This window comes from Carcharhinus amblyrhynchos, chromosome 25 (genome assembly GCF_965287045.1).
Source record: "Carcharhinus amblyrhynchos chromosome 25, sCarAmb.v2.hapA, whole genome shotgun sequence".
Classification (NCBI taxonomy): domain Eukaryota; kingdom Metazoa; phylum Chordata; class Chondrichthyes; order Carcharhiniformes; family Carcharhinidae; genus Carcharhinus; species Carcharhinus amblyrhynchos.
The window spans coordinates 27,663,859-27,690,231 of record NC_137348.1 but is presented as its reverse complement, the minus strand read 5'-3'; the positions used below and the strand labels follow the sequence as shown (position 1 = coordinate 27,690,231).

At 43.2% G+C, this 26,373-nt stretch overlaps 1 protein-coding gene across 2 annotated transcripts in view; it reads right to left on the bottom strand.

Annotated features, from left to right (window-relative positions):
• The window catches only part of LOC145358227 (protein Niban 2-like), a 206,121-nt gene that overhangs the window by 30,654 nt on the left and 149,094 nt on the right, over positions 1-26,373 (bottom strand). For both annotated transcript variants that reach the window (XM_080212065.1, XM_080212066.1), the window contains exons 6-7: positions 14,771-14,886; positions 3,830-3,934 (exon numbers count right to left, since the gene is read on the bottom strand). In XM_080212065.1, coding sequence (XP_080068191.1) covers positions 3,830-3,934; positions 14,771-14,886 — 221 coding nt within the window. The remainder of the gene's footprint in view (positions 1-3,829; positions 3,935-14,770; positions 14,887-26,373) is intronic.

The window sequence follows — 26,373 nt, the reverse complement described above, 5'->3', positions numbered from 1 at the left end:
GAACTCTTACTCAATGTAATATCCCTTGCTTGACAAGTTATTTCATATAATTTATAACCTCCCATTTATAATCTGGGCAAAATAAATAAATTATATAATGTATTAACTACAGTTGATTAAAATCCATTAGCATACAATTTTACCATTGATACAAGTCTCTCCAGATTTCTTGCATGAAATTCGCGTTCTGTCAACAATCTCCAAACATACTTGTACTAACAGCAAACCCAAATTTAATAGATGCCTGGAAATCAGAGTTCTCAGGCCAGTTTTTATTCCAAATGCTACAATATTAACAAACTTTAATAGTTGACCTTCTGTTGGTACAGATTGTGAAAATGCTTGCAGATTGGTTTTGCTTGCAGCATTGGTTTGAACCAGTGTATTTCAAAACTGCCCTATCTCTGTTCTGAATAAATAAAAAATATTTGTTAAGCGCACCATTTTTAGTTGAATTAGTGGCTTCTATCCTTGCCTCCAAGGCCATTCATTAAAATCAGTGAAAAAAAACAAACCAAAGGATCAGGGCTTTACCTTCCACAGATAGCAGATCACTCTTTTTTCCCCCACTATAAATGTGGCTTTGTTGGACCCCCTGCAGGGGATGGGGGTGCAATTTGTCAAGTGTTTCTAGATACTAGCATCTGCCACCAGCATGCAGTTCCGATTCATAATATCAGATACCACTGAACCCATCATATTGGTGCTATCGCTTTGAAAAAGCTATTCCATACTCATCCCACCAGTGTGTACTGAGTTTCCTCCGGGTGCTCCAGTTTCCTCCCGCAATCTGAAAGATGTGCTGGTTAGCTGCATTGGCCTTGCTAAATTCTCCCTTAGTGTACCCGAACAGGCGCCAGAGTGTGGCAACTAGGGGATTTTCACAGTAACTTCATTGCAGTCTTAAATGTAAGCCTACGTATGACATTAATAATTAAACTTTAAAAACTATGTCTATGGCCCTGTGCATTTTACCTTACCAAGAACAATTCACTGCTCTTAGCAGTTATGCTTGGATCTGCTCCCGTCAGATTGAACTCGCTACACAATGAATACTCTCCACACCCACTCAGAACATTTGGCAATTATCAATCTGTATTTTACTGTTACTAACCCTCTTGCCAGTGAAAACAGATATTTACACTACTAAAACCCTTCACAACTCTGCTGTGGAAGGGGCGAGGCCCAATTGCTCAGGCTGCTTCATGCAGACAGAAAATATATATAGTCTCCACACTGCTGCCTGCAAAGACGGGGTGACAGCTTAGTGGTATTATCGCTAGACTATTAATCCAGAAGCCCAGCTAATGTTCTGAAGACCAAGTTCGAACCCCACCACACTAGATGGTGGAATTTGATTTCAATAAAAGACATCTGTGATTACGAATCTACTGGTAACCATTGTTGGAAAAACACATCTGCCAAAGTTTAAAAACATAAGAAATAGGAGCAGGAGTAGGCCATCTCGCCCTTCGAGCCTGCCCCGCCATTCAATAAGATCATGGCTGATCTGAAGTGGATCAGTTCCACTTTCTCCCCATAATCCTTAATTCCCTTGTCTATCCGACATCTTTCTACCCGTGACTTAAGTATATTCAACGAGGTAGCCTCCACCACTTCAACGGGCAGAGAATTCCAGAGATTCACCACCCTTTGAGTGGAGAAGTTCCTCCTCAACTCTGTTCTAAACTACCGCCCCCCTGTTATTTTGAGACTGTTCCCTCGAGTTCTGGTTTCCTTTCTAAGCGGAAAGAATCTCTCTACCTCTACCCTATCTAGCCCTTTCATTATCTTGTAAGTCTCTATAAGATCCCCCCTCAGCCTTCTAAATGGTTTCTGTAATTTCTTCAACTATTTTCTTTCCCCCCCACCCCCATTGCTGACATTGTACCTTGCCATTTCTCACATGAAGCCGAAATAGTGAACGTTGAGTGAATCAACTGAGAGGTAAGCATAGCAGATCACATAACTGTCCTGTCATAGAATCCTTACAGTGCAGGAGGAGGCCATTCAGCCCAACGGGTCTGCACCAACAACAATTCAACCTAGGCTTATCCTCATAACCCACACATTTACCCTGCTAATCCCGCTAACCTATGTATCTTGGGACACTAAGGGGCAATTTAACATGGACAATGCACCCAATCCACACATCTCTGGACTGTGGGAGGAAACCAAAGCACCCAGAGGAAACCCACACAGACATGGGGAGAACACGCAAGCTCCACGCACACAGCAACCCAAGCCGGGAATCGAACCAAAGTCCCTGGAGCTGTGAGGCAGCAGCGCTAACCACTGTGTCACTATTGGAAGTCTATCAGAAGTGGAAACACTGGCTGTTTTTCACTCTTACCCAACTCAGTCACAGCAAGGCCAATAATAACTCCTAGACAATATACTAAATATCCAAAACTTCTGTGCAATTATATCCTGCATTCAACTGTACAATATCTATACCAAGGAATTCAGAATCAAATCTCAAAATGCACAGCAGTCTACAATATAAACGTTGGAGTAAACTTTAAATTTAAACATACAAGATGCTTACCTGGCACAAAATGGGCTCTATGGAAAGACATTAAGATGTGCTGACTTAGACACAGACATGGCACAAATGAGTTAAATTCTGTTAGTATCTAATAATTGCAGGAAATAAATCAGACCTTGAGGTCCAGATGATCACTTCAGCTTGAAATAAAGCAGAGCCAAAACAATGAGTTTTGGTAACGAGATCAGTCGCTGATGGGGAGGCATAAATGTAAAATGATGTGATAACTGCTAATGTCCATACTTGCCTACTTTATGTATAATGTGCTAACTGCTAACATCCGTACTTGTCCACTATTTGAAAATTTATAAAAGAAGCTCATCTGCCATTTTAAAGTTGAGAAGGTGACTGTGAGACTGCAGAGAGCCCAGCACTTCTCCCAAAAGCTTTGTCCGATAAACCGCACGTTGAATCTTTAAAATTACACTCCGAGTGGTGATTTTCCCACAACAATAAACAAACTGTTGAACTACAGATCTAAAATAGGATAGTCAGAGGAATTGGTGAACAGACTGATCTAGCTTCACTACTCGTGTTACTTTGCCCAACTCTAGTTATCTGAGAAACACAAGGACTACAGGAATTCCTAGTCTTAAAATTCACTGTAAAGAGAGATGGGAGAAACCAAGGCTGTTCAACTTTGAACAGTTTATTTATTACTTTATTATTTATTGAAAGTTTATTTATTAGTCATAACTGGATTTACATTTACTGTGAAAATCCCCTAGTTGCCACACTCCAGCGCCTGTTTGGATACACTGAGGGAGAATTTAGTGTGACCAATGCAGCTCACCAGTACGTCTTTCAGACAGAGAGGAAACCCAGACAGACACAGGGACAACATGCAAACTCCGCACAGACAGTAACCTGAACAGGGAAACTAACCTGGATCCCTGGCACAGTGAGGCAGCAGTGCTAACTACTGTGCCACCATGCCACCCTGCCACTAATGTCCTTTAGGGAAGGAAATCCTTACCCGATTTGGTCTACTTGTGACTCCAGATCCACAGCAACGTGGTTGACTCTCAACTGCTCTCTGAAATGGCCTCGCAAGCCACTCAGTTTGAGGGCAACTAGGGGCAGGCAATAAACACTGGCCATGCAGTGATGCCCATGTCCCACAAATGAATAGAAGGACCTTCCTCTAACTACATTGAAAATCCCCAGAGCGTGATGGCATAAATCCCTCCTGAAATTGAGAAATTAAAGCAGTACTTGTGAAAAGAAAAGGATAATAATCATTCCCTTTCAGCTAAGTACACCGAATACACAAATACTCACCAGGATCCAGGCCCTTTGCCGGTCATGGAATTTGCCCTTCAACTTTGGATAGATTGCTGTTCCCAGCTCTGGCAGAAGTTCTTCCATCACCAAATTACTTATAATCTTGGGAAAGAAGAAAAAAAAGATTTCAGAATGATGCTTTTCCAAAAACGTTGGATCTCACAGTTAGTGCTGAAAGAATGTTGCAGGATGCTTGTTTACATCACCAAGGCACAGCTAGCTAACCAACATTTCCACAAAGGACACCAGATTCATTTGTTTTTCCCACCCTGCCTCCAGCACAAACTACTTTCATGAAATCTCTTCAATCTTTCGATAGACATGAATCAAACTCTAGACAGAATTTCTGACTGCAAAACATACCCAAGCTGTCTACTACTGTACAAGACCGTAACAAAAATTACAAAAAACTTAGTGCCCCACATTATTAACCTCTCTGCATCATCTCTGGAGAACAGAGCAACTTCCCATCCAACATAAGGCAAGTGGAGAGCATGGGAGGGGATGAGACAGTCGAGAGCTGAAAAAAGGTTTTGACTAAATACAGAGACCACACCGATTTTGATAATGTTTCGTGCAAAACGTCCTTTCAAAATGACTGCACTAAAATACTGGGAACATTCTCTTGGCACTTGCCTGGCACTACAAACAGGAAGTGTCACATTTGCATTTTTAAAAACCGCCACTGTAAGTACCATAAACAGGAGCAGGCAAGAGAACTTTTGTACATCAGCAATACTTCATGCATAATACTAAAAAATCTTTTTAAAAAGGAAATTTATATAAACCTCCAGTTTAAAATGACCATTTTCCACATCACCATCCACAAATGAATAAATCAGTAACAGCTTTTGAAAGAAATGTCAGTCATAAAAACTTTGATCAAAATATTTTAACCCAATGACTTAAGGGCCCCAAAACTATCTTCACGATACTTTCAAGTATTCTACCAAGGGCTTCATGAAGAACAGTTTGCTGTTCTTATTGGAGATCCCTTTTGGAAATTATTTAGTTTAAAGGTTGGATGAAGATTCAAATTTTGACTAGTATCTGACGTGGGAAGTTCCAAGGGACTCAGATCCATCGATGAGCCTGCAGCATGTAACTCACATCCTGATTCCCCAGAACTTATACACCATCGAAGGCACAAGTCGGGAGTGTGCTGGAATGCTCTCACCTTCCTGGAGTGAAGGACACAAACAACATTGCAGAAATGTTGGGGAATACAGTGCAGTAAGGAGGAGGGGGAGGAACTGAAGGAAATCAGTATTGGTAGAGAAATGGTATTGGGGAATTGATGGGATTGAAGGCCAATAAATCCCCAGGACTGGATAATCTATATCCCAGGTTAGTGACGGAATTGGCACAATAGTGGATGCGTTGGTAGTCATCTTCCAAGGTTCTGCAGAACCTGAAACAGTTCGCACAGATTGGCGGGGAGCTTTATCAAGCCTCCTGACCTAAGTTTTTTGTGAACATGCAACTGGGGCTGGGCATTTGGGAAAGGTTTAGCTCATATTCAACATATTGCAATGTTCAATGAGATTTTCATCAATTCCAAATAAATATAATTGATCAAAGAGGGAAGAACTTTAGTTTTCCCATTTATCTCCCCTTTGAGAAAGTGGTTGAGAAAGATGTTGCGACCTTCTGATACACTTTCCAAAACGGTAATTCTTAATACGCAACGCCATGCTTGCTAGCACCTGCAAACTATTTCATAGCAGCACAGCACTTAGCACTGCTGCCTCACAGTGCCAGGGACCTGGGTTCAATTCCAGCCTCGGGTCGCTGTTTGTGTGGAGTTTGCACATTCCTCCCGTGTCTGCGCGGGTTTTCTCAGTGCTCCAGTTTCCTCCCTCAGTCCAAAGATGTGTAGGTTAGGTGGATTGACCATGCTAAATTGACCTTAGTGTCGGGGGATTAGCAGGGTAAATACGTGGGGTGACAGAAATAGGGCCTGGGTGGGATTGTGATCAGTGTCAACTCGATGAACCGAATGGCCTCCTTCTGCCCTGTAGTGATTCTATGAAAGCCAAGCCTAACTCTGGCAAGACGTGTTGCAAGGTCCCCCCACACCCCCCTCCGAACTTGCAATGGAGGCTAAATTATTAGTGGCCATAACACTGATCTGGTTAGTAAGAAGTTCTTGCTCTACATGACAGTACCAGGTCCAGACTGATTCAAAGAGGAAGGCAGGGCAGCCTCAAAGGAATAATGGTTTTGATGGGGTGAGAGTTTTGAATGCTACTCTGCATTGATGTTGCTCATGAATGCAAGCTGAAGTTTCAACACTTATCCGGTAAGCTGGCCTCTATCAAGGCACCACTTGGTTCTCAAGGCAAGAGGTATAAACAGGAACAAACTGAAGTTGATTACAGACCAATTACTATCTCTGTTGAATGTTTCTCGAGAATAGCAGGGAGGTCTGGAAAGAGGCCAGGTTATCAGGAGGTTAGGAAACAGTGGGGAGGGGGATGCACAGCATTATTTCCCTTGCTTTATAGACTTTTCTCCAAATATCCTGCTGTGGTTTGGTTTTTCGCAGAAAGCATGACAGACATACCTCAAACAGCACTTTCAAGGAAGGCAGGAGAAGAGGATGTGGAATTCATCCAACCTTTATTCAACTTTAACACAACAGAAAGATAATAGCTGGCTTTCTATCCAAATTCAGCGAACTGAAACAAGCAGAAAGCAATCCATCACACTCTCAATGCTCTGAACCTTGTGGACACTCTGGGAGAATACAATGCTACAGTGAAAACAATAGTGACTTTGTTTCACGGAAACTCCATTATACTTGAACATATTCAGAAACCTATGGATGTCATCCACAGTTCAACGAAAAGGTGAAATTTTTGTTCTCAGTTTACACTGTTTCCTAGGTCTTGACACTTCAGGGTGGCACAGTGGTTAGCACTGCTGCCTCACTGCGCCGGGGACCCAGGTTCGATTCCTGGCTTGGGTCACTGTTTGCGTGCAGTCTGCACGTTCTCCCTGCATCCACGTGGTTTTCTTTGGATGTTCCTCCCACAGTCTGAAATATCAAATAATATCATACCTGATAGCACAGGAGGCCACTGGGCCCATCATATTGGTGCTGGCGCTTTGAAAAAGCTATTCCAATTCATCCTGCCAGCCTATATTGGGTTTTCTCTGGGAGCTCCAGTTTCCTCCCACCGAAAGGGGTGCTGGTTAATGTATTGGCCATGCTAAGTTCTCCCTCAGAGTACCCAAACAGACGCCGGAGTGTGGCGACTAGGGTTTTTCACAACAACTTCACTGCAGTGTTAATGTAAGCCTATTTGTGACACAAATGAGTAAGCCTTACATCAACTTTAAACTTCCCAGCATCCTATTAACCATGTATTTGATGGGGAAAAAATAGAAATAAAGTGGCTTTTAATACACTACCACACTGAAGCAGGACTAAGTGTGTCCCATAAATTGACCAACTTAATTGCATGGAAACGGCCTTGCACAGAATTTCTTCAGCTGTTGAGTTGAAAGCACTCGAGGCCATGGAACCAAGAAAAGAATACATCACTTCGCATGACCTCTGACTACAGCCAAACATCTGCTCAGGCCACAAGCTCTGTCGTGTTAACAGTCACTCCTCAAGGAAGTTATCAGCAGCCAAATGCTGTCTGCCATTTTAAGGCTGCTCAAACTTCCCAAATTAAATCCAGAAGCGACAGTAGCAGACTCTATCTGCAGCCAGGAAAAATTGCGGAATTTCATCCTCCAGATGAATTTCCCTTTGTCGCTGCATTGATGCTTCTGGGTAATCCATGATCTCATCCACAGAATGCAATTTTTTCCCTTTGTGGGTAAATAGTAATCAGGCTAAATTTTCCTTTTTTTTTAGACAGACGATTGATTGTGTAGAAATACAGGGACCAACAGCCTACTCGCATTGGAATGCGCATAACACTGAGATGACCAGCTAGGTTATAGCAGCAGCAGGAGTTACTGGTGCTCCAGAACACAGACATGTCATCTTGTGGCTCAGTGAGGATTGTGTATATATACACATACACACACAGGCTTCTTTGAAAAATGTCTGGTAACCAATTTGAACTCGAATGCAGATTTTAGCCATGTGGATACCATGTCCTCATTCTAATTTGGCAAGAAAAAGGTCAATTAGCATTCAAATTGTTTGGTCTTGTCATGATAACAAGGCTCAGCCATTCTTAATGAGCATCTGTACCCTTGTCTGGAACCAGATGCAAGAACTTCAGGACACCCAGGAGGGTTACGAGGGGGAGAAGCTTCTGTTTTGGCCCATTTCAACAACAACACATGCCCACAGATTCAACATTTTGGTGATGTGCTGTCTAACGTGCATCTGAAGGGTGGCACAGTAGTTAGCACTGCTGCCTCACCCAGGTTCAATTCTGACTGCCTGGTTGGAATTTACATGTCCTCCCCCGTGTCTGCGTGGGTATCCTGGAGGTGCTCTGGTTTCCTTCCACAGCCCAAAGATGTGTGGGTTAGGTAGATTGGCCATACTAAATTGCCCCTTAGTGTCAGGGAGACTAGGTAGGGTAAATGCATGGTCAGTGCAGACTCAATGGGACGAATGACCACCTTCTGCACTGTAGGATTCTAAATGTATAGGGTTGAAATAGGGCGGGGGGGTATACTTGTCAGAGTTGGTGCAGACCTGATGGGCCTAATGGCCTCCTTTTGCACTATAGTGATTCTATAATCCAAATCTATATTAATTACTGCAGCGTTTGTTCACCAATCTCCCATCAAGTCAGTGGCCAGAGAGTGTTCTTTTAGCATTGCTCTTGAAGATACTACATTGTACAAACTGATGCTCCATTCTTACTGACATAATGGCCACAATGACCAATCAGCACCTGACCACAAAATAAGCAGTGCACCCTGGGATCTGAACACTTCATGGGAACGAGGAAATCAAAGCAGTCTTTGGCTTCTTCACAAAAAGGTACTGCATAGAACTTTACATTAAAATTCTCTTGTAAATTTGGTTTTCAACCAAGCACCAATGCTCAGCTTCCAGCCCAGGTAATATTACAAAATGTCTGAGACAGCAGGTGGAAAATGTGCCCTAAAACACACATTCATCTAAGGTCAGCTGTCAGAGGAGCAATGAATGGCATGATGGTACAGTGGTTAGCACTGCTGCCTCACAGCGACAGGGACCCAAGTTCAATCCCCAGCTTGGGTCACTGTGTGGGGTGTGCACCCCAGGTCTGTGTGGGTTCTCTCTGGGTGCTCCAGTTTCCTCCCATAGTCCAAAAGACATGCGGGTTAGATGGATTGGCCCTGATAAAATTGCCCCTTAGTGTCAGGGGGAACAGTAGGGTAAATGCATGGGGTAGGATTGTGGTCGGTGCAAATTCGATGGGCCGAATGCCCTCATTCTGCACTGTTGGAATCTATGATTCCAATGAGTGCTGCCGGAAGGACTCTCAGTAAGAAAGCACCTGGCATCCAGTTGGCACTTTGCAAGGATGGCACAGCAGCAATCTAGAACATTGAGTGGGGAAAGGCTGGCACAAACACACTCAGCACCACTGACAATACATCACCTGTAGGTGTCACGCCCCACTGAGCTAGGGTTTTTATAGCAAAGGGGGAGCCTTCTGTCTCCATGACCTCTTGTCAATCAATTTGGTCACAAGTTTCTGTGCAGAGTGAGTGAACACACTAATCTTCAAGTTGTACTTGCCTCCATTGTGTAAAAAATGAAAATATTCCACTTCTCAGAGACGAGGCTGAATAAAGAAATGTTTTTTGTTCTAAATTTAACAGAGTATCAAATTTCACTCCCTCACAGCATGCTTGCTTTGGCACAATATTTCTTGCTTTTCAAACTAATCTCCGAGCATTCACCACTCCTTTGAGATTTTGGCGCTGATTAGGCTTTTGGAATTTTCGAATACTATTCACGATCTGTCTTATTGGCTTTAAACAACCTAGCTATTTCTGTTAACACATCATCTATAGAGAAGTATGTGCATAATATTAACTGGGGCAAGGAGCCTTGGGAGGAACAGAATTGGAGCAACAAGTCAAAATTCCATTTCCTCCTTTAGAAGCCAAAAACATAAACTCTTTGCGCTGGTTATAATTCGTGCTCAACATCCTGCAATCTTCTCCCAGTGTTCACTGATGTTGGGTGAATTGCACCCAAAAACCAGTCAAATACAAGTAGAAGTTTTAAGGGGTGTTCTCAATTTAAACCAAAGTGGAGAAGAATCACTGATCTTCTGACACAACTGGGACATTATGGGAGACCAGCAATAACAGAAAACAAAATGCCCAATGATGTGCGAGTTAAGATAGATTGGCCATGATAAATTGCCCATTAGTGTCAGGGGAATTGGTTGGGTGAATACATGGGGTTACGGGAATAGGGTATGGGTAGGAATGTTGTTAGTGCAGACTCAATGGGCCAAATGGTCTCCTCCTGCACTGTAGGGATTCTATGATTCAAATGAAAATCCTAATGGTTTCCTGCCCTGCACCCCCCAACTATCTATAACATATTGGCAAAGACTACAGCCCAAGGTCTTCAGTCTTAGACAATACAATTTTCAGGAAAAGCACCTGATCAAACTTGGTGCTTAAGTGCCCACTGTCTATGGTACCAATTTGAATGGGAAATTACTGCAGCTTCCTTTCAAACACATTGAGAGTACTGTGAGTATGAATGCAAAGCTGCCCGGCACTGTTGAGGGGGTAGCAGATGGAACAGAGTTGGTTTTTTAAATGCCCTGCACAGAGGGCTGCAGTGCCTCCTGAGCATCACTCTGGAACTGCTAATTTAAAGCCTTTGATATCCACTGCTGGATGGGGAACACTCCTTTGCTGATTGGCCATCCGTTCTATACTCCAATCCATTTTTATTTCCACTGAGCTCTGACTCCACTCCATTGAATATCTAGTCAGATAATCAGTCTGTAAGATTGGTGCTAATATTAATCCTCTCTGCCTCCAATATTGAAGCTACTCATCTTTGGGAATAATGCATTTAAATTATTTGGCTCATCAGAACTGGAGGGAAGTCCTCTTGCAGCCACGTGGGGCTGTCACACCTGGGATGTAGAGGCTGCTGGCACGGGGACCATCGAGTGGCCTGCATGATGGCAGAGTGGTTAGCAATGCTGCCTCACAGCACCAGCGACCCCTGTTTAATTCCGGCCTTGGGTCACTGTCTTTGTGGAGTCTGCACATTCTGCCCATGTCTGCATGGGTTTCCTCCGAATGCTCCCGTTTTCTCCCACAGTTCAAAGATATGCTGGTTAGGTGCACTGGCTATGCTAAACTCACCCTAGAATAAGGAGGATTAGTACAGTAAATGCATGGGGTTATGGGGATAAGATCGGGGTGGGATTGTGATCGGTACTGGCTTGATGGGCCGAATGGCCTCCTCCTGTATTGTAAGGATTCCTACCAGTGGTATTACGTGGGGCACAAGGACAAGTTTGACCTGAGTTCCTGGAGTTCCAGTTCAGGGCAAATGTAAGAGTGACCAGAATGTCTGCAACTTATGGTGTGACTGTAAATGCACTGCCTGAGGTGGTTCTGAAGTGACCGAAGGCAGGCCAGGCCAGGCCCCGCTGTTGTGTGTCTCTGAGTCAAAGTTCAGCCACAATAAGAACAGTAACCTTCCTGTAAAGCTCAGTGATGTAAAAGAGAAAATCCAGGCTGAACATCTTCTTGTGCACAGCTTTCTCAGCCAGGCATTTCAGGGTCTTTGAAGCTTGAGGTTCTTAGGATCTAAAACAACATCAATATCCCCAAACACTGTGTTTGCCCGCTGAACGTTAATTCCTTGGCTATGAAAAATAATATAACGTTTGCATTCCCTACTGGCAGATTTTCATGGAATTTACAGCACAGAAACAGGGCATTTGGCCCTCATCTATGCTGGTGCTTCTATTCTACACAAGCCTCTCCCACCTTAATCTCACAAATCAGGGTAACCTTCAGCTTCTTCCTTCCTCAACTTCCTGGAGTATATCAATGGTACACTCTCAGAACAGTTATTGCACAAGAGGCCATTCAGCACATTGCCTTTGTGTCTGTTCTTCGTAACCATAACTCTGCTAGTCCTACACCTCTCCCATTCCCTGTAAATTGGTGAAATCTTCTCTATTAAGATGACGGCGATCGAGTTCCCTTTTGAAAGCCACAACTGAATCTCCAACACACACTTGGGCAGTGCATCCCCAATCCAAACCACTTGTTGCATGAAGAGCTTTTTCCTCATACTGCCTCGGATTCTTCCTGTTAATCATCAATGTTCACAACTGTCAGCCAGTGAGAACAGTTTCTCCCTATTTACAGTATCCAAACCCCTCACGATTTTGAGCACACTATCTAATCTCTTGTCCAAGGAGAGCAACCCCAGCCTTGCCAATCTATCCCACATTTCTAAAATCTTCTCATCCTTCCCTTTGAGGATGACTGGTATTTTATGAATGTTCATAACTAACTTGGTTTTTCACTGAAAAAAAGGACATTTAAATCTTCTAAAATAAGTGGGACGACACGGTGGCACAGTGATTAACACTGCTGCCTCTCAGTGCCAGGGCCCTGGGTTCGATTCCTGGCTTGGGTCACTGTCTTGGTTTGATTTATTATTGTCACATGTATTAGCGTACAGTGAAAAGTATTGTTTCTTGCACACTATACAGACAAAACGTATCGTTCATAGAGAAGGAAACGAGAGAGTGCACAATGTATTAGTTATAGCTAGGGTGTAGAGAAAGATCAATTTAAGGCAAGGTAGGTCCATTCAAAAGTCTGACAGCGGCAGGGAAGAAGCTGTTCGAGTCAGTTAGTACGTGACCTCAAACTTTTGTATTTTTCCCCTTGAAGGAAGGTGGTGGAAGAATGTATGCCCAGGGTGTGTGGGGTCCTTAATTATGCTAGCTGCTTTGCCAAGACAGTGGGAAGTGAGAGTCAATGTCTGTCTCCGCACCATATGGAGTTTGCAGGATCTCCCTGTGTCTGTGTGGGTTTCCTCCGGGTGCTCCGGTTTTCTCCCACAGTCCGAAAGGCGTGCTGGTTAGGTGCACTGAGAATTTAGCGTGGCCAGTGTACCCGAGTGTGGCGATTAGGGGATTTTTACAGTAACTTCATTGCAGTGTTAATGTACCCCTACTTTTGACACCAATAAATAAAATAATCCTGTAGTGTAAAGGAGAGAATAAAATAAGTGCCAAGTCCATAAGTTGGCATTAACTGTTGATCTCAATTGGAAGGGTCATTGGTTAATTGAACTTGGTAATGGAAATTATACACGCATGTGGTAGAGTGTGCGTAGAAGTGAGGCAAGTGTACATTGAATATGCTCATCCATCACTCAATTGAAACAATTGTTAACTGTATTTTCTTGTGATATAAGCTATTAATCAAGCAGCTTTAAAACTGCAATATTAAAAGCATCATTGACATAATGCACGTGCCAAAGACTTCTAATATCTCTCAGAACTCACTAGAAGTCTAATGGTTAAAGTAATATTTACCAGATATATTTTAAGGGTGGGTTCTAATTTTGATTTATTTTAAAATGTGGCTGTCAACATAGATGCAATCTCTGCCAAAGCATACAGGAGTGGAAAAAATGTCAATGCATCGAGACTATTCGCCCACACAAAAACTAATTTTTTTGAAAGAAAACAAGTCCATAAATAAATCAGACTCTCCCTCCAATTTCCTCCTCTAAAAACTGAGGAAGAGTCTGTCCCAGGACCATGTCCAAATGAAAAGTCATAATTGAGCTAACTAAGCATGGGTGACACAGTGGCACAATGGTTAGAAGTGCGGCCTCACAGCGCCAAGGACCTGGGTTCAATTTCAGCCTCGAGTAACTGTCTTTGTGGAATTTGCATGTTCTCCCTGTGTCTATGTGGGTTTCCTCCAGGGTGCTTCAGTTTCCACCCACAGCCCAAAGATGTGCAGGTTAGGTTGACTGGCCATGCTAAATCGTCCCCTAATGTCAGTGGGATTAGCAGGGTAAATACATGGGGTTACAGGGATAGGGCCTGGGTTGGGTTATTGTTGCTGCAGGCTCAATGGGCTGAATGGCCTCATGATTCTATGGCATTCATTTCAAATCAGCTGATCCAACCGATTTGCCCACTCTCTCAATGTGCACGTTACTAAACTACAATTTACATGACAATTCTTTGCTTGAGAGACAAGAAAATGGACAAAAGAAAATCTGAGATCAATTAAGAAGTCCTTTAACTTGCTCATGTCTCTAATGTAACTGGCCAAGGGGATGAGTTAATGCCACAGTGACATTGTGCTGGCTCAAGTAGAATAGCAGTAACAAACAACACTCCACAGTACGATGAGCCTGTTCAAACACAAACCTGAACCCCCTTGCAGAATTTATAGCTATTGGCACGTGTTCAGGATGTGGAGACACCAGCATTGGACTGCGGTAAATACAGTAAACACGTGTGTTCAGGTCAGCGGAGATAACTGCACATTAAGTGCGTCACTTGGAGGTGCGAAGTACATGTGCATAATTTTGTATTTCAAAGTGAGCAGAAATACAATTATCCTCAGTTGAGAAAAAAAAAGTTTTCCGCACGACTCCAAAAGTCACCATAAGAAAGTCGATACATTCTACAAATTTCATATAGGAACTCTCCTTTTGCTTCTCAGGTTCGAGCCCATTGCCTCTGGTGTCGTTTCTGCTGTTGTTCGGTTTCTTATTATATGCAGAACAAGTACCTTTATCCTTGACCAAAAAGATTGGCTCACCACCAGCTGAACCCGTGAGGATCGCTTGCCATTATTCAAGACACGTAAAGGACTCACTTTGGTTCACCAATGTCCTTCAGGGAAGGAAATCTGCTGTCCTTACCCGGACAGGGCAAGTGAAACTGGGACACTGGATGGATCTTCAGTGAGGTGGTATAAAAACCAGCTTACCTGCTCTTGATTGCCACACAACATGTCCCAGGTACCATATTGATCTTTTGACTGGCGATACAATCGGACTGCATCTGTGAAGGCTGGAGTCTCTACTTTGCAATCTTCAGGCAGTCCTGGAGAGTATGTAAAAAAACAGTGAAACATTATACTCGCTATTACTCTAAAATTAACAGTATATACACATTGTTACAATGGAAGACACCATGCAGAATAATGACGTATAATAATACAATCAAGAGTACAGTTGATCCAGTCAACAATGGGGGAAATACTACAGAACTTTATACCATGAGAGGCTGCAATATGTTTGGCACAGTGGTTAGCACTGCTGCCCCACAGTGCCAGGAACCTGGGTTCAATTCTGGCATCAGGTGACTGTGTGCAGTTTGCACATTCTCCCCATGTCTGCGTGGGTTTCCCCTAGGTCCTCCAATTTCCTTCCACACTCAAGAACAAGCAGGTTGGGAGGATTAGCCACGTTAAATTGACCATTAGTGTCAGGGGATTAGAACGGCAAATACATAGGGTTATGGGGATAGGTCCTGGGTGGGATTGTTGTTGGTGCAGACTCGATGGGCTGAATGGCCTTTCTCAGCACTGTAGAGTTTATGATTCTGTGACTTCACTAGTTCATTCCAAAATTAACCCCACTGTTTTGCTCACTCACTCCACATTTCCACATCTTACTCATTTTCAAATATTTAGAAAGTCTTCCTTTGAACGACGAAATTCTGTTGTGTCTCACTCACCCAGTGGCAAAAGTATAAAACATTCCAATGATTCTCACACATGACCAATGGTTATACAAAATCTGACAATTTTCACCCATAACTGAGGCAAATGATCTTTCCCTTAAAATCCAAAATGTTAGTCTTTGCATGGCTATAGCTCCTGGCATTAATACATTTAAGGACCTTTGATGAGCAAGCTGTCCCATGGCCTCAGAAAGGCAGCACAGTGGTTAGCAGTGCTGCCTCACAGTACCAGGGACCCAGGTTCGATTCCCAGCTTAGATCACTGTCTGTGTGGAGTTTGGACATTCTCCCAGTGTCTGCGTGGGTTTCCTCCCACAGTCCAAAAGATGTGTGGGTTAGGTGGATTGGCCAAGCTAAACTGACCATTAGTGTCAGGGTAAATATATGGGCTTACATGGATCGAGCCAGGTGGGATTGTTGTTGACGCAGGTTCAAATGGGCCGAATGACCTCCTCCTGTACGGTAGGGATTCTGTGATTCATACACAGAGGCCTTCCGAGGCCACGCAAACCAATGCGGTTTAACAGTGAGGGAGTTATGAAGGGATGCACCATGACAAATAAAAGTGGGTTCAATTACAACAAAAGATTTTCTGTATTTCTCAAGCACATGTTAACATCAAATGTTTAAGCACTCAAGTTTTTGGACTTGGGCAAATTGAGAAGATTTTCACACAAAAGGTCACAGCTGATACACATAAAAGAAAGTTCTCTTTTAGAATTTTGTGACCAAACCCAGTTAATGAAAGAGGGAGAACACAATGATGTTAACCTCAGGAGATTCTTGCCTGAAGGTAATTGATAAATTGTTATTGAAACTCGTGCTCAAGATTATGAGTGCCAAACAAGAGAATTTCAGTAACATTTAACTATAGCCTATTAGAAAAACCATGCATTTATGTCAGACTTATGTCAATAATATCCATAAAACAGTTTATCCTGCAAACCGCGGCAAGAAACGCCAAGAGAAATCAGCTAATGAGGTTAAGCATGATTTGAACAATCCTGGAGTTTGAAACCCTGCTGCTAGGCTGCCAAGTATAACCAATGGGAAGTGTCACATCAATAAGGATTAGGTCAGACATGCTTGGTTGTATTTTCACAAATGAGACAGTTCAAATAAGCAGAGAAAACAGCGGAAAAAACAATACCTACTTAACACATGCTCTTACTCATTTATCAGTGGACAGATGCTTGAATTGCTTTTGAATATCGATCATCAACTCACTTCCACACCTGGAGCCAAATTAAAGCTACGACTTGCAGCTTGGTGGAAGAACTCTGACCAAGTCAGAAGGTTCTGCAATTAAAGTTCCGCTCCAGCGATTTCAACACAGAGGCTAATATCCTTGTGAAATACTGAACATGCAGATGAAGGAGGCTGTCATACATTGCGTGGTCAGAGGCACCATTTTTGCGATGAATGAAACCAAGGGCATGTTGGCTCCTCAGTGGGCACGGAAGAGCCCATGGCACTATTTTAAAGGACAGAAAGGTTCTTCTTGGTATTCTGGGGTTCATCTATCCTTCAATCAAGACAAACTTATGTTGTGGTCATCACCTTGCTACTTGAGATTCTTTTGAAAGAATTATTTTGTGACATTGGCATCTTTGACAAGGTCAGCTCTTGTTGCACATTCCTAACTGCACTGGAACCAAGGTCTGTGCCACACCATTTCAGCAGCAGTTAAGAGTTAGGCATATTACCGTGCGTCTTGATCTGACGCAGATCAGATCAGGTAAGGGCAGCATATTTCATTCCCCAAATGACACTGGCATAAAAAGGTTGTTGATTCACTAATCAATAGCAGTTCCATGATCACCATCATGGAGACTAATTATCAATTCTAGATATTGTTAATTAAGTCAAAATCCAAACACCACGGTGGGATTTGAACCCATGTACCCAGAGCATTACTCTCTGGATTACTTGTCCAGTGATGTCACCACTACACCACTGTCCCCTTAGCTGCCATCCCACACTTCAATAGTAATCCTTTGATTGTAAAGGGCTGCCAAAGGTGTTACATGAATGGAAAACATTCTTTCTTACTTCCATTGACGGCATGTAGGGGAAATCGATCCTGCATCAATGATGCTCACTTGGGACTGGCGTTAAATATGCTTCTGCCTGGAGTTCTGAGATACTTTGAAAAACATTCAGTAAAAATACAATTAGCTTGTGCTCCACTGATCATTTCCAAATCCTAATCTAGCCAGGGGTAAAAGGGTGAAATTTAACTTTTAAATTATTTCTACATAGGGCAAGTTATTTGCTTTGTCACAAAGTTACTCAAGTTGTTCCTTCACATCTTTGAACTTGATCAGTAGCTGTCTGATTTGACAACTCTTGCTTGAAAAAAAATACATCAAACTTTTAATGGCCTCAGTTGCAATTAGGATGTCAAGATTGTGTGTGCAGGTCAACAGCAGCCCCACCCCCACCCCCTGCTCCACAAACACAGCACTTACTGCTAAAGCCAGCACCCTCCACAAGGAAGGCTGCTCATTCAACTTCAAAATAGAAAACAAGTTTGAACTGTGGTTTCATAGAATCTGTACAGCACAAAGGAGGCCATTTGGCCATCAAGCCTGTACCAACAACAATCCCACCCAAACCCTATCCCCATCACCCTTGACACTAAGGGGCAATTTAGCATGGCCAATCACCCTAACTCACACATCCTTGGAGTGTTAGAGGGGAAACTGAAGCATCTGGAGGAAACCTATGCAGACTCTGGGAGAATGTGTGTGTGTGTGGAATTTGCACAATCACCCAAGGCTGGAATTGAACCCAGGTCCCTGGAGCTGTGTGGCAGCAGTACTAACCATTTCTTTCCCCCCTCATTCATTCATGGGACATTGGTGTCACTGACTGACCAGCATTTATTGCCCATCCTTAGTTGCCCTCGAGAAGGTGGTGGTGAGCTGTCTTCTTGAAAAGCTGCAGTCCGTGCGCTGTGGGTTGACCACAATGCCATTAGGAAGGGAATTCCAGGATTTTGATTCAGTGACTGCAAAGGAATGGCGATATATTTCCAAGTCAGGGTGGTGAGTGGCTTGGAGGGGAATTTGCAGGTGGTGATGTTCCCATGTATCTGCTGCCCTCATCCTTCCAGATGGAAGTGATTGTGGGTTTGGAAAGTGCTGTCTGAGGATCATTGGTGAATTGCTGCAGTATATCTTGTAGATAGTACACACTGCTGCTACTACTAATTGTCAGTGATGGAGGGATTGAATGTTTGTAGATTTGGTGCCAATCAAGTGGGCTGCTTTGCCCTAACTGGCGTCAAGCTTAAGTATTGTTGGAGCTGCACCCATCCAGGCAAATGGGGAGTATTCCATCCCACTCCTGACTTGTGCCTCGTAGGTGGTGGATAGGGTTTGGGGAGACAGGAGGTGAGTTACTTGCTGCAGTATTCCAAGTCTCTGAACTGCTCTTGTAGCCGCTGTTGATGTGGTGAGTGCAGTTGAGTTTCTGGTCAATGGTAACCCCAAGGTTGTTGACGGAGGGGGGGGGTGCAGGGGTGGGATTCAGTGATGGTTACAACACTGAATGTTAAGGGGCAGTGGTTAGAATGTCTCTTATTGTGCTGCCCATATATGATTGTTTCTGTTCTCTGTTTAAAAATCTGACATGGCATGCAAGTTGGATTTGTCTCTCCTACTTCCAAGTAATCTTAATTGTAATAAAAATGTTTCTGGCATTAATCTGAGCAATGAGACTTGTAGGGTTGCTTTTTGTAATGTTTTGGAGAGGATAGGAATGTATGGCGAGCATCCTATTGTACTATGTAATACAGGGTCATTGTCAATACCAGTAATAGTCTAGACAGAGACAGTTGCACATCATCCAGGCTGCAAGTCCACTGCAGTTCACTTGAAACAAATTAAATGGATTGAAACAAAATGTTAATAATCCCTAGTTATCATAATTTTAGTTATAATGCTGTATAATGTTTGCATGGACAAGTTACTCTCACCAAATCCTTTGCACATTGGGTCAATAAACAAACTTTATCACCTCGTTCAGATTCTAGTGCTATCCTTTCAGTTGGCTAATCTCAATTTGTCATTTAATGTCACCCATCATTATATGGAGTATCTACAAAAGAAATAACTGTCAACTCTGAACACCATGTCTTTTAACACTAGTAAGACAATTTCAATTTGTGCCCCACTAAGTGATCAATTGAACTTCCAATTCTAAATAATTGGAAAAATACAAAAAAGGGTGCCCCACCCTCCCATCATTCTTATTTTTTCTATTAACACACAAAAACACATCATATCACTCAAACTCTTGACGAAAGCCTGAATATTACAAGATTGAATAATTTACCTGGGTTTTCACAGCATTATGTACATAATGTCTGATCAGCTCGTCTTCAAGCCCCTTAGTCAATTTCAAATGCTGCAAGCTTCAGCTCATTGTGTACAACAGACAATCAGGTGGCACAATGGTTAACAGTGCTGCAGGATCCAGGTTCAATTCCAGCCTTGAGTGACTGTGTGGAGTTTGCATATTTCCCCCAGTGCCTGCATGAGGTTCTTCCAGTTCTAGTTTCCTCTCAGTCCACAGATGTTCAGGTCTGAATCATAGGATCCCTACAGTGCAGGAGCCATTTGGCCCATCAAGTCTGCACTGACTACAATCCCACCCAGGCTGTAATCCCATAACACCTTGCATTTACGCTAACTAGTCCCCCTGACACTAGGGGGTAATTTAGCATGACCAACCTAACTAACCTGCATATGTTTCGCCTGTGGGAGGAAACTGGAGCACCCAGAGAAAACCCATGCAGACACAGGGAGAATGTGCAAACTCCAGTGACCTGAGGCTGGAATTGAACCCTGGTCCCTTGCGTTGTGAGGCAGCAGTGCTAACCACTGTGCCGCCCCATTGGCCATGCTAAATTGCCCCTTAATGTCCCAAGATATGTAAGTTAGACGGGATTAGTCACGGTAAACGTGTGGGATTGCAGGAATAGGGTGGGGAGAGGACCTGGGTGGGGGAGTCCGAGTCAGTGCAGACTCAATAGGCCAGATTTCTACGATTAGCATCTGTATGAAACATACTTGAAGTACTCTTAATATCCTCTTGTCCTTCCAGACTTCCTTCAGCTTTTAAAGATAGCTTTACTGACTTTCTTTACTTCCTTTCTTGCCCTTGATCAAATTTCCCCATCTGATGGAGAACAGCTGAAAGAAAATTATGCCCGTTTAATCTATTTGGCCTATTATCTCTGCTTCTGGTGCAGCCAGATTTTCACAAAATTATCACAACAAATTGGCAAAAAAATATTCCCCGTGGCATTCTGCAAGGGCGTCATCTGTAACTAGTGATGAGTAAACTTTATGCTGCTCATCTCAACTATTAGCACTTGTCATTTTCAAGGAGATTAGAACTACGGCTTTGTTCACAGGCTGCTTAAACTGGATCGCCTCAGTAAATTAACAAGTCTCCAAAATTCTCACGCGCACCTAACTGAAAATGCCCAAACTGGCCCTGTAGAGTACTTGTGTTTTTCCAGTGACTGACCTTTTAATCCTGAAAAGAATGCTCAATGAAGTGAAGTTCTAAAGATGCCAACAGACTTCAGTACATCGTCCAAATTGCTATTCCAAGATAGAAAGCCATTTGAAATGCAGGGCAAGAGGTTGTGAGAGGGCCATGCAAAGCAGATCCTGTCCCCACCCAAATACCCACACAGTTACAGCTTTCAACAAGAATAGGCAGCAATTAGAAAACCACCAACTTCTGTTGCCCACACAAAAGCAAACTAGAGGTGGCTCACTCAGACTAGTAAAGATGGGATACTGGACCAACAGAACGTTACGTGGTCCCTTTTAAATCACTTTATTTCTAATTATTAACACTTAAATCTTTTCCATAGGTCACGTCATACAGGAATAAAATGGAGTTTTTTCCCTCTGTTAAGATTCATCAGTCATGACCAAAAATGTTCTTTAGGGAAGGAATCATAGAATGCCTACAGTGTGGAAGCAAGCCATTCGGCCCATCAGGTCTGCACTGACTCTGACAGAGCATCCCACCCAGGCTCTATTCCTGTAACCCCACACATTTACCCTGCTTAACCCCCCCTAACCTACACATCTTGGCAAATTGCTCCTTATGTGCCATGGCCAACCCCCTTAACCTGGATATCTTTGCACTGCGGGAGGAAACCAGAGCACCTGGAGGAAACCCATGTAGACAAGGGGAGAACATGCAAACTCCACACAGACAATCAACTGAAGTTGGAATTGAACCTGGGTCCCTGTCCCTGTGAGGCAGCAGAGTTAACCACACCTGCTCTGGCCTACATGTAATTCCCAATATACAGCTACGCGGACGACTGTTAATTACTCTGAAATATTCAGTTCAAGGACAATTAATGATGGACAACATTAACATCCACATTCCATGAGAATAAAGAGAAAGAAAACTAAAATGTCTTAATAAGGTCAGTCGGGATTAATACAGCAGAAACTCCAGCTCTGCAGACACAAGTTGAGTTTCATAAACTTAGAATTATACTCAACTGAGCCTTCCTCAGATATGTTTCAAAAACTAATCTCAGAAACCCTACAGTGCAGAAAGAGGCCATTCAGCCCACTGAGTCTGCACCAACCACAATCTAACCCAGTCCCTATCCCCATAACCCTACCTATTAACCCTCTGACACTAAGGGGCAACTTAACGTGGCTAATCCACCTTACCAGCACATCTTTGGATGGTGGGAAAAAAAACCAGAGTACCCAGAGGAAACCCACACAGACACGGGAAGAATATGCAAACTTCACACAGACAGACAGTGATCAAAGCCAGGAATCAAATCCGGGTCCCTGGCACTGTGGGACAGTAGTGCTAACCACTGTGCCACTATCCCTAATCATTCCACAAATTATAAATGAACATTTTCTTCGATAACTTTACTTAATGATTCCACAAATTGAAACTTATAATTTCTACCTGTTGCTGTGTGTTGAGAGCCTACATGAATGAGTTAACATTTCCCCAAAAGCAGCTGTGCATAGCTGAATTCTACTGGGAGTACAACTGATGAAGCTAATTCATATGATGAACATTGAAAGATAAAATATCCAAGGAGGCGATGGCCTAGTGGTATTATCATTAGACTATTAATCCAGATACACAGCTAACGTTTTGGCGACTCAGATTCGAATCCCACCACAGAAGATGACAGAATTCAGTTAAAAGAAATCTGGAATTAAGAATCTCCTGATGGCCATCAAACAATCGTCGATTGTCGTAAAAACCCATCTGGTTTACTGATGTCCTTTAGGGAGGGAAATCTGCTGTACTTACCCGGTCTGGCATAAGTGTGGCTCCAGAGCCACAGCAATGTGGTTGACTCAAGTGCCCTCTGAAATGGCCTAGCAAGCCATTCAGTTCAAGAGTGACTGGGGATGAGCAATAAGTGCTGGCCCAGCCAGCAATGCCCACGTCGCAGGAATGAATGAAATGACAGAATACCCAGTTGCATCAGTAGTAGTACCAATGTCAGTATTCATTAAATTCTGCATTAATTTCAAACTCAGCAACACGCAGTCATTTCAAATGTCCGTAAACCAGAAGCCCAGATGGAATTTTCCATTACAACATCCAAATTCTCTCAGTGCAAAAAAAAACAATGAATTACAGATTCAATTATCTTGCACACACTGTAAACACGTTCTGTACCACTCCTACCATGCAAAAAGAACACACTAACCCTATTATAAGGCAGAATTCTGATAGTTAGGGTGGGGGAATCCCAATTTGCTGATGAAAATTTCCATTGCTGCATTATAGACTTGCTTTATTCTGTTTTGCAGCACTGGATTTGATTCCTGGCCTCAGGTCACTGCCTGTGTGGAATTTGCACATTTCTCCCCGTGTCAGCGTGGGTTTTGTCCGGTTTCCTCCCACATTCTGAAAGACGTGCTGGTTAGGTGCATTGACCCAAACAGGCAGTGTTAACGTAAGCCTTACTTGTGACTAAAAAATAAACAAACTTTATAATCTAGTTACTTTGCAATTGTTACAAGGACTAAAAACACATTCCTGGATGAAACATGTGTTTTGGCAATGACAGCATTACGAGTAACAAGCTACTGGTGCACCTGAATTCATTTGCTTGTAATTTGGGGACACAATGATGCAATTTACTATAAAGCTTCATAAAATGTGTTAAAACAAACATAAGCAAAACCGCAGCATTTTTTGCAGCACTACCTTAAGTATGGATTTACAGCTAGGCAGCACATGTTCATTTCGCTGAACTTTGAGCCATTCACGCACATACCAGTTTGCACAAGTACCTGAAAAAGCAAGCTGCAAATCAAGCTGTGTCTGAAATATTCAAAAATCTATATGACCTGGCATCAGAATCATGCACACATATTTCAACCTTAATGATCGAAATTTGGCTTTAAGAGTAAGGCTATCAGTGCTCACTGTTACTGTGGAGTTAGTAAATATCGGTTTCTGTTTGCGCACAGTTAAGAAAGGAGGTGCTGTGCAAGTTGCCTTGCCCTGCCCCACCGCCCCCCCCACCACAAGCTTTGCTATACCAGTGCCTTGCCAAGAGATCCACCTTTCAAAGCCACACGCAACAACATGAAATTGTAGTAACAAGAAAACAGAAAATGCTGGAAAAACTCAGCAGGTTTGACAGTTTCTATGGAGAGAGAATAGAGCCAGCATAGATGCTGTCAGACCTGCTGAGATTTTCCAGCATTTTCTGTTTTTGTTTCAGATTCCAGCATCTGCAGTATTTGGCCTTTATGAAGTTGTAGCATTCACCCACAATAGTAGTAGTTTGGGTTTGTGCGTTCAGATTAAGTGAACTTCAAAATGCTACGAAAGGTCCCAAATACTGTAAAGCAATTGTTCTGGTCCTGAAAATTCAATTTCATAAGTGCGGAATCTCATTCCTTAAGAATTTAGTAGTTATAACAAAGACATTAATTTTGTTTTATCCCATCACTCAGAGGGTTGTGGGGGCCTGGAATGCACTGCCAAGTTGGGTGGTGGAGGCAAGCAAGCTAGAGTTGTTTAAGGCTTATTTAGATAGGCACATGAGCAGACTAGAGAGGGAGGGACACAAAAGAATGTTCTAGTTAAGGATCAAGAGCCTCAGGACGTTCCTGGGAATCAACAGATTCCTATGGGCTGTCCAACATATTTTATGGCTCACCTGTCTCTTACATTGGAGCTACTGGGGATCTTCTGTGAATGTCTGTATAGGCTGTGTATGTTTATTGATGTCTTTTTTTTACATCCACAGGTGATTCGGTTCGCCTTGTTGGCCAACAAGGGGCATACACGTGGTGGGTCGTGTGAGGGCTGCTCTTGGATGTTGCTTCGAGAGTTGCCTAGTGCTTCACGTCGTTAGTGTTTGCTTAAACTGGACCAATTGACGGGCAACACGACAGCTCAGTGACTATCACTGTTTGCTGTGCAGATACAGGGAACCGGATCGGATCTCCGACTTGGGTCGGTGTCTGTGGGAGTTTGCACATTCTCCCTGTGCTTGCGTGGGTTTTCTCCGGGTGCTCCGGTTACTTCCCACACCCCAAAAACGTGCTTTTAGGCTGATTGGTGTTAATAAATTGTCCCTAAATTCGACCTCCCTTAATCTGGCGCACACATAATTCTCTAAATTTGCACCCCTTTATTGTGGAGTCCAAGAGGCGTAGACAAAAGTCATAGGTAGGAGGAGGACTGGAATGAGGCACTCACTGAGTGTTAAAATGGGCAGCACAGGCTTGTAGGGCCGAAGGGCCTGTTTCCTGTGCTGTGTTATTCTTTGTTCTATTAACCCCACCATTCTTTCCCTCACTGTTATACTTTATGAACCTGATTTTACATTGACATTATTCCTAAAAATCTCAACTTCCTTAATTCACTCTCCTGAGCCCTGGAGGTGCGTGGATAATGTGGAAGTTAATTCAAGCAGCTGTTCTAGCAGAGTTCCAGCCTCAGTGGCTGTTCTTGCCTCTGCACCATGTGCTTTTTCTGCAATTTGGTCAGTATGTAAACTGTATCTATAAGCTATTGGGTGTGAAGCCATACATTCCACCAGAACACAACATGGTTTGAGTATGCACAGATTGGCATCTTTGCTGCTTCACTGACAGAAATGTGAAGGATCCAGTTTGTCAAGGAGTCCATAGTTGTGTTTGTGCAATAACTTGAGGCTAAGGGTTATGATGGTGATGTTTTCAGCCACATGTATGTAACTGCCTTGAATTATCTGATGTTAGCATTCTCCCTTGTTGCAGACGGGCATATTCCTGAGGAACCATGTTCTATATTAAAGAATTATTGAGAGGAAGCTGCTTGCCAGGAACAGATGTTAAGGTGATCTACTTTGGATTAGGATGCTTTTGCGCTAACTTCTGCCTAGAAGAACCAGCCATTGTTACGTAGGCCTCTCCCTCAGCTCTCTGCCATTGTTGTCCCCTTTCTCCTCCTCAGTGTTAGATCCCCAAGAATGGCCAGAGAGCTCCTCCTCCACCTCAGATGCTGCAGCTCTGAGCTCAGCCACTTCCCCTTCATTTGTAGAGTCCTCTAGTACACAACATTGTGCAGAATGCACCACACCCATACTATTCTGGACATCCCTGCAAGAGAAGATGGCAGAGTTCCTGACTGCTCAAGGCACTTGAAGCATATGGAGACTTTAGTGATGTGGATCTAGTCAATAACCATCTGCATCCGAGATGTCACATCCAGTGGGAAGTTAACAGGCTTCCCCATTTAAGTAATGAGTGCCCTGATACAGATGTGTGCAGCTGACTGACATTCCATAGGTGGTCTGCTGGCAAATCAGCT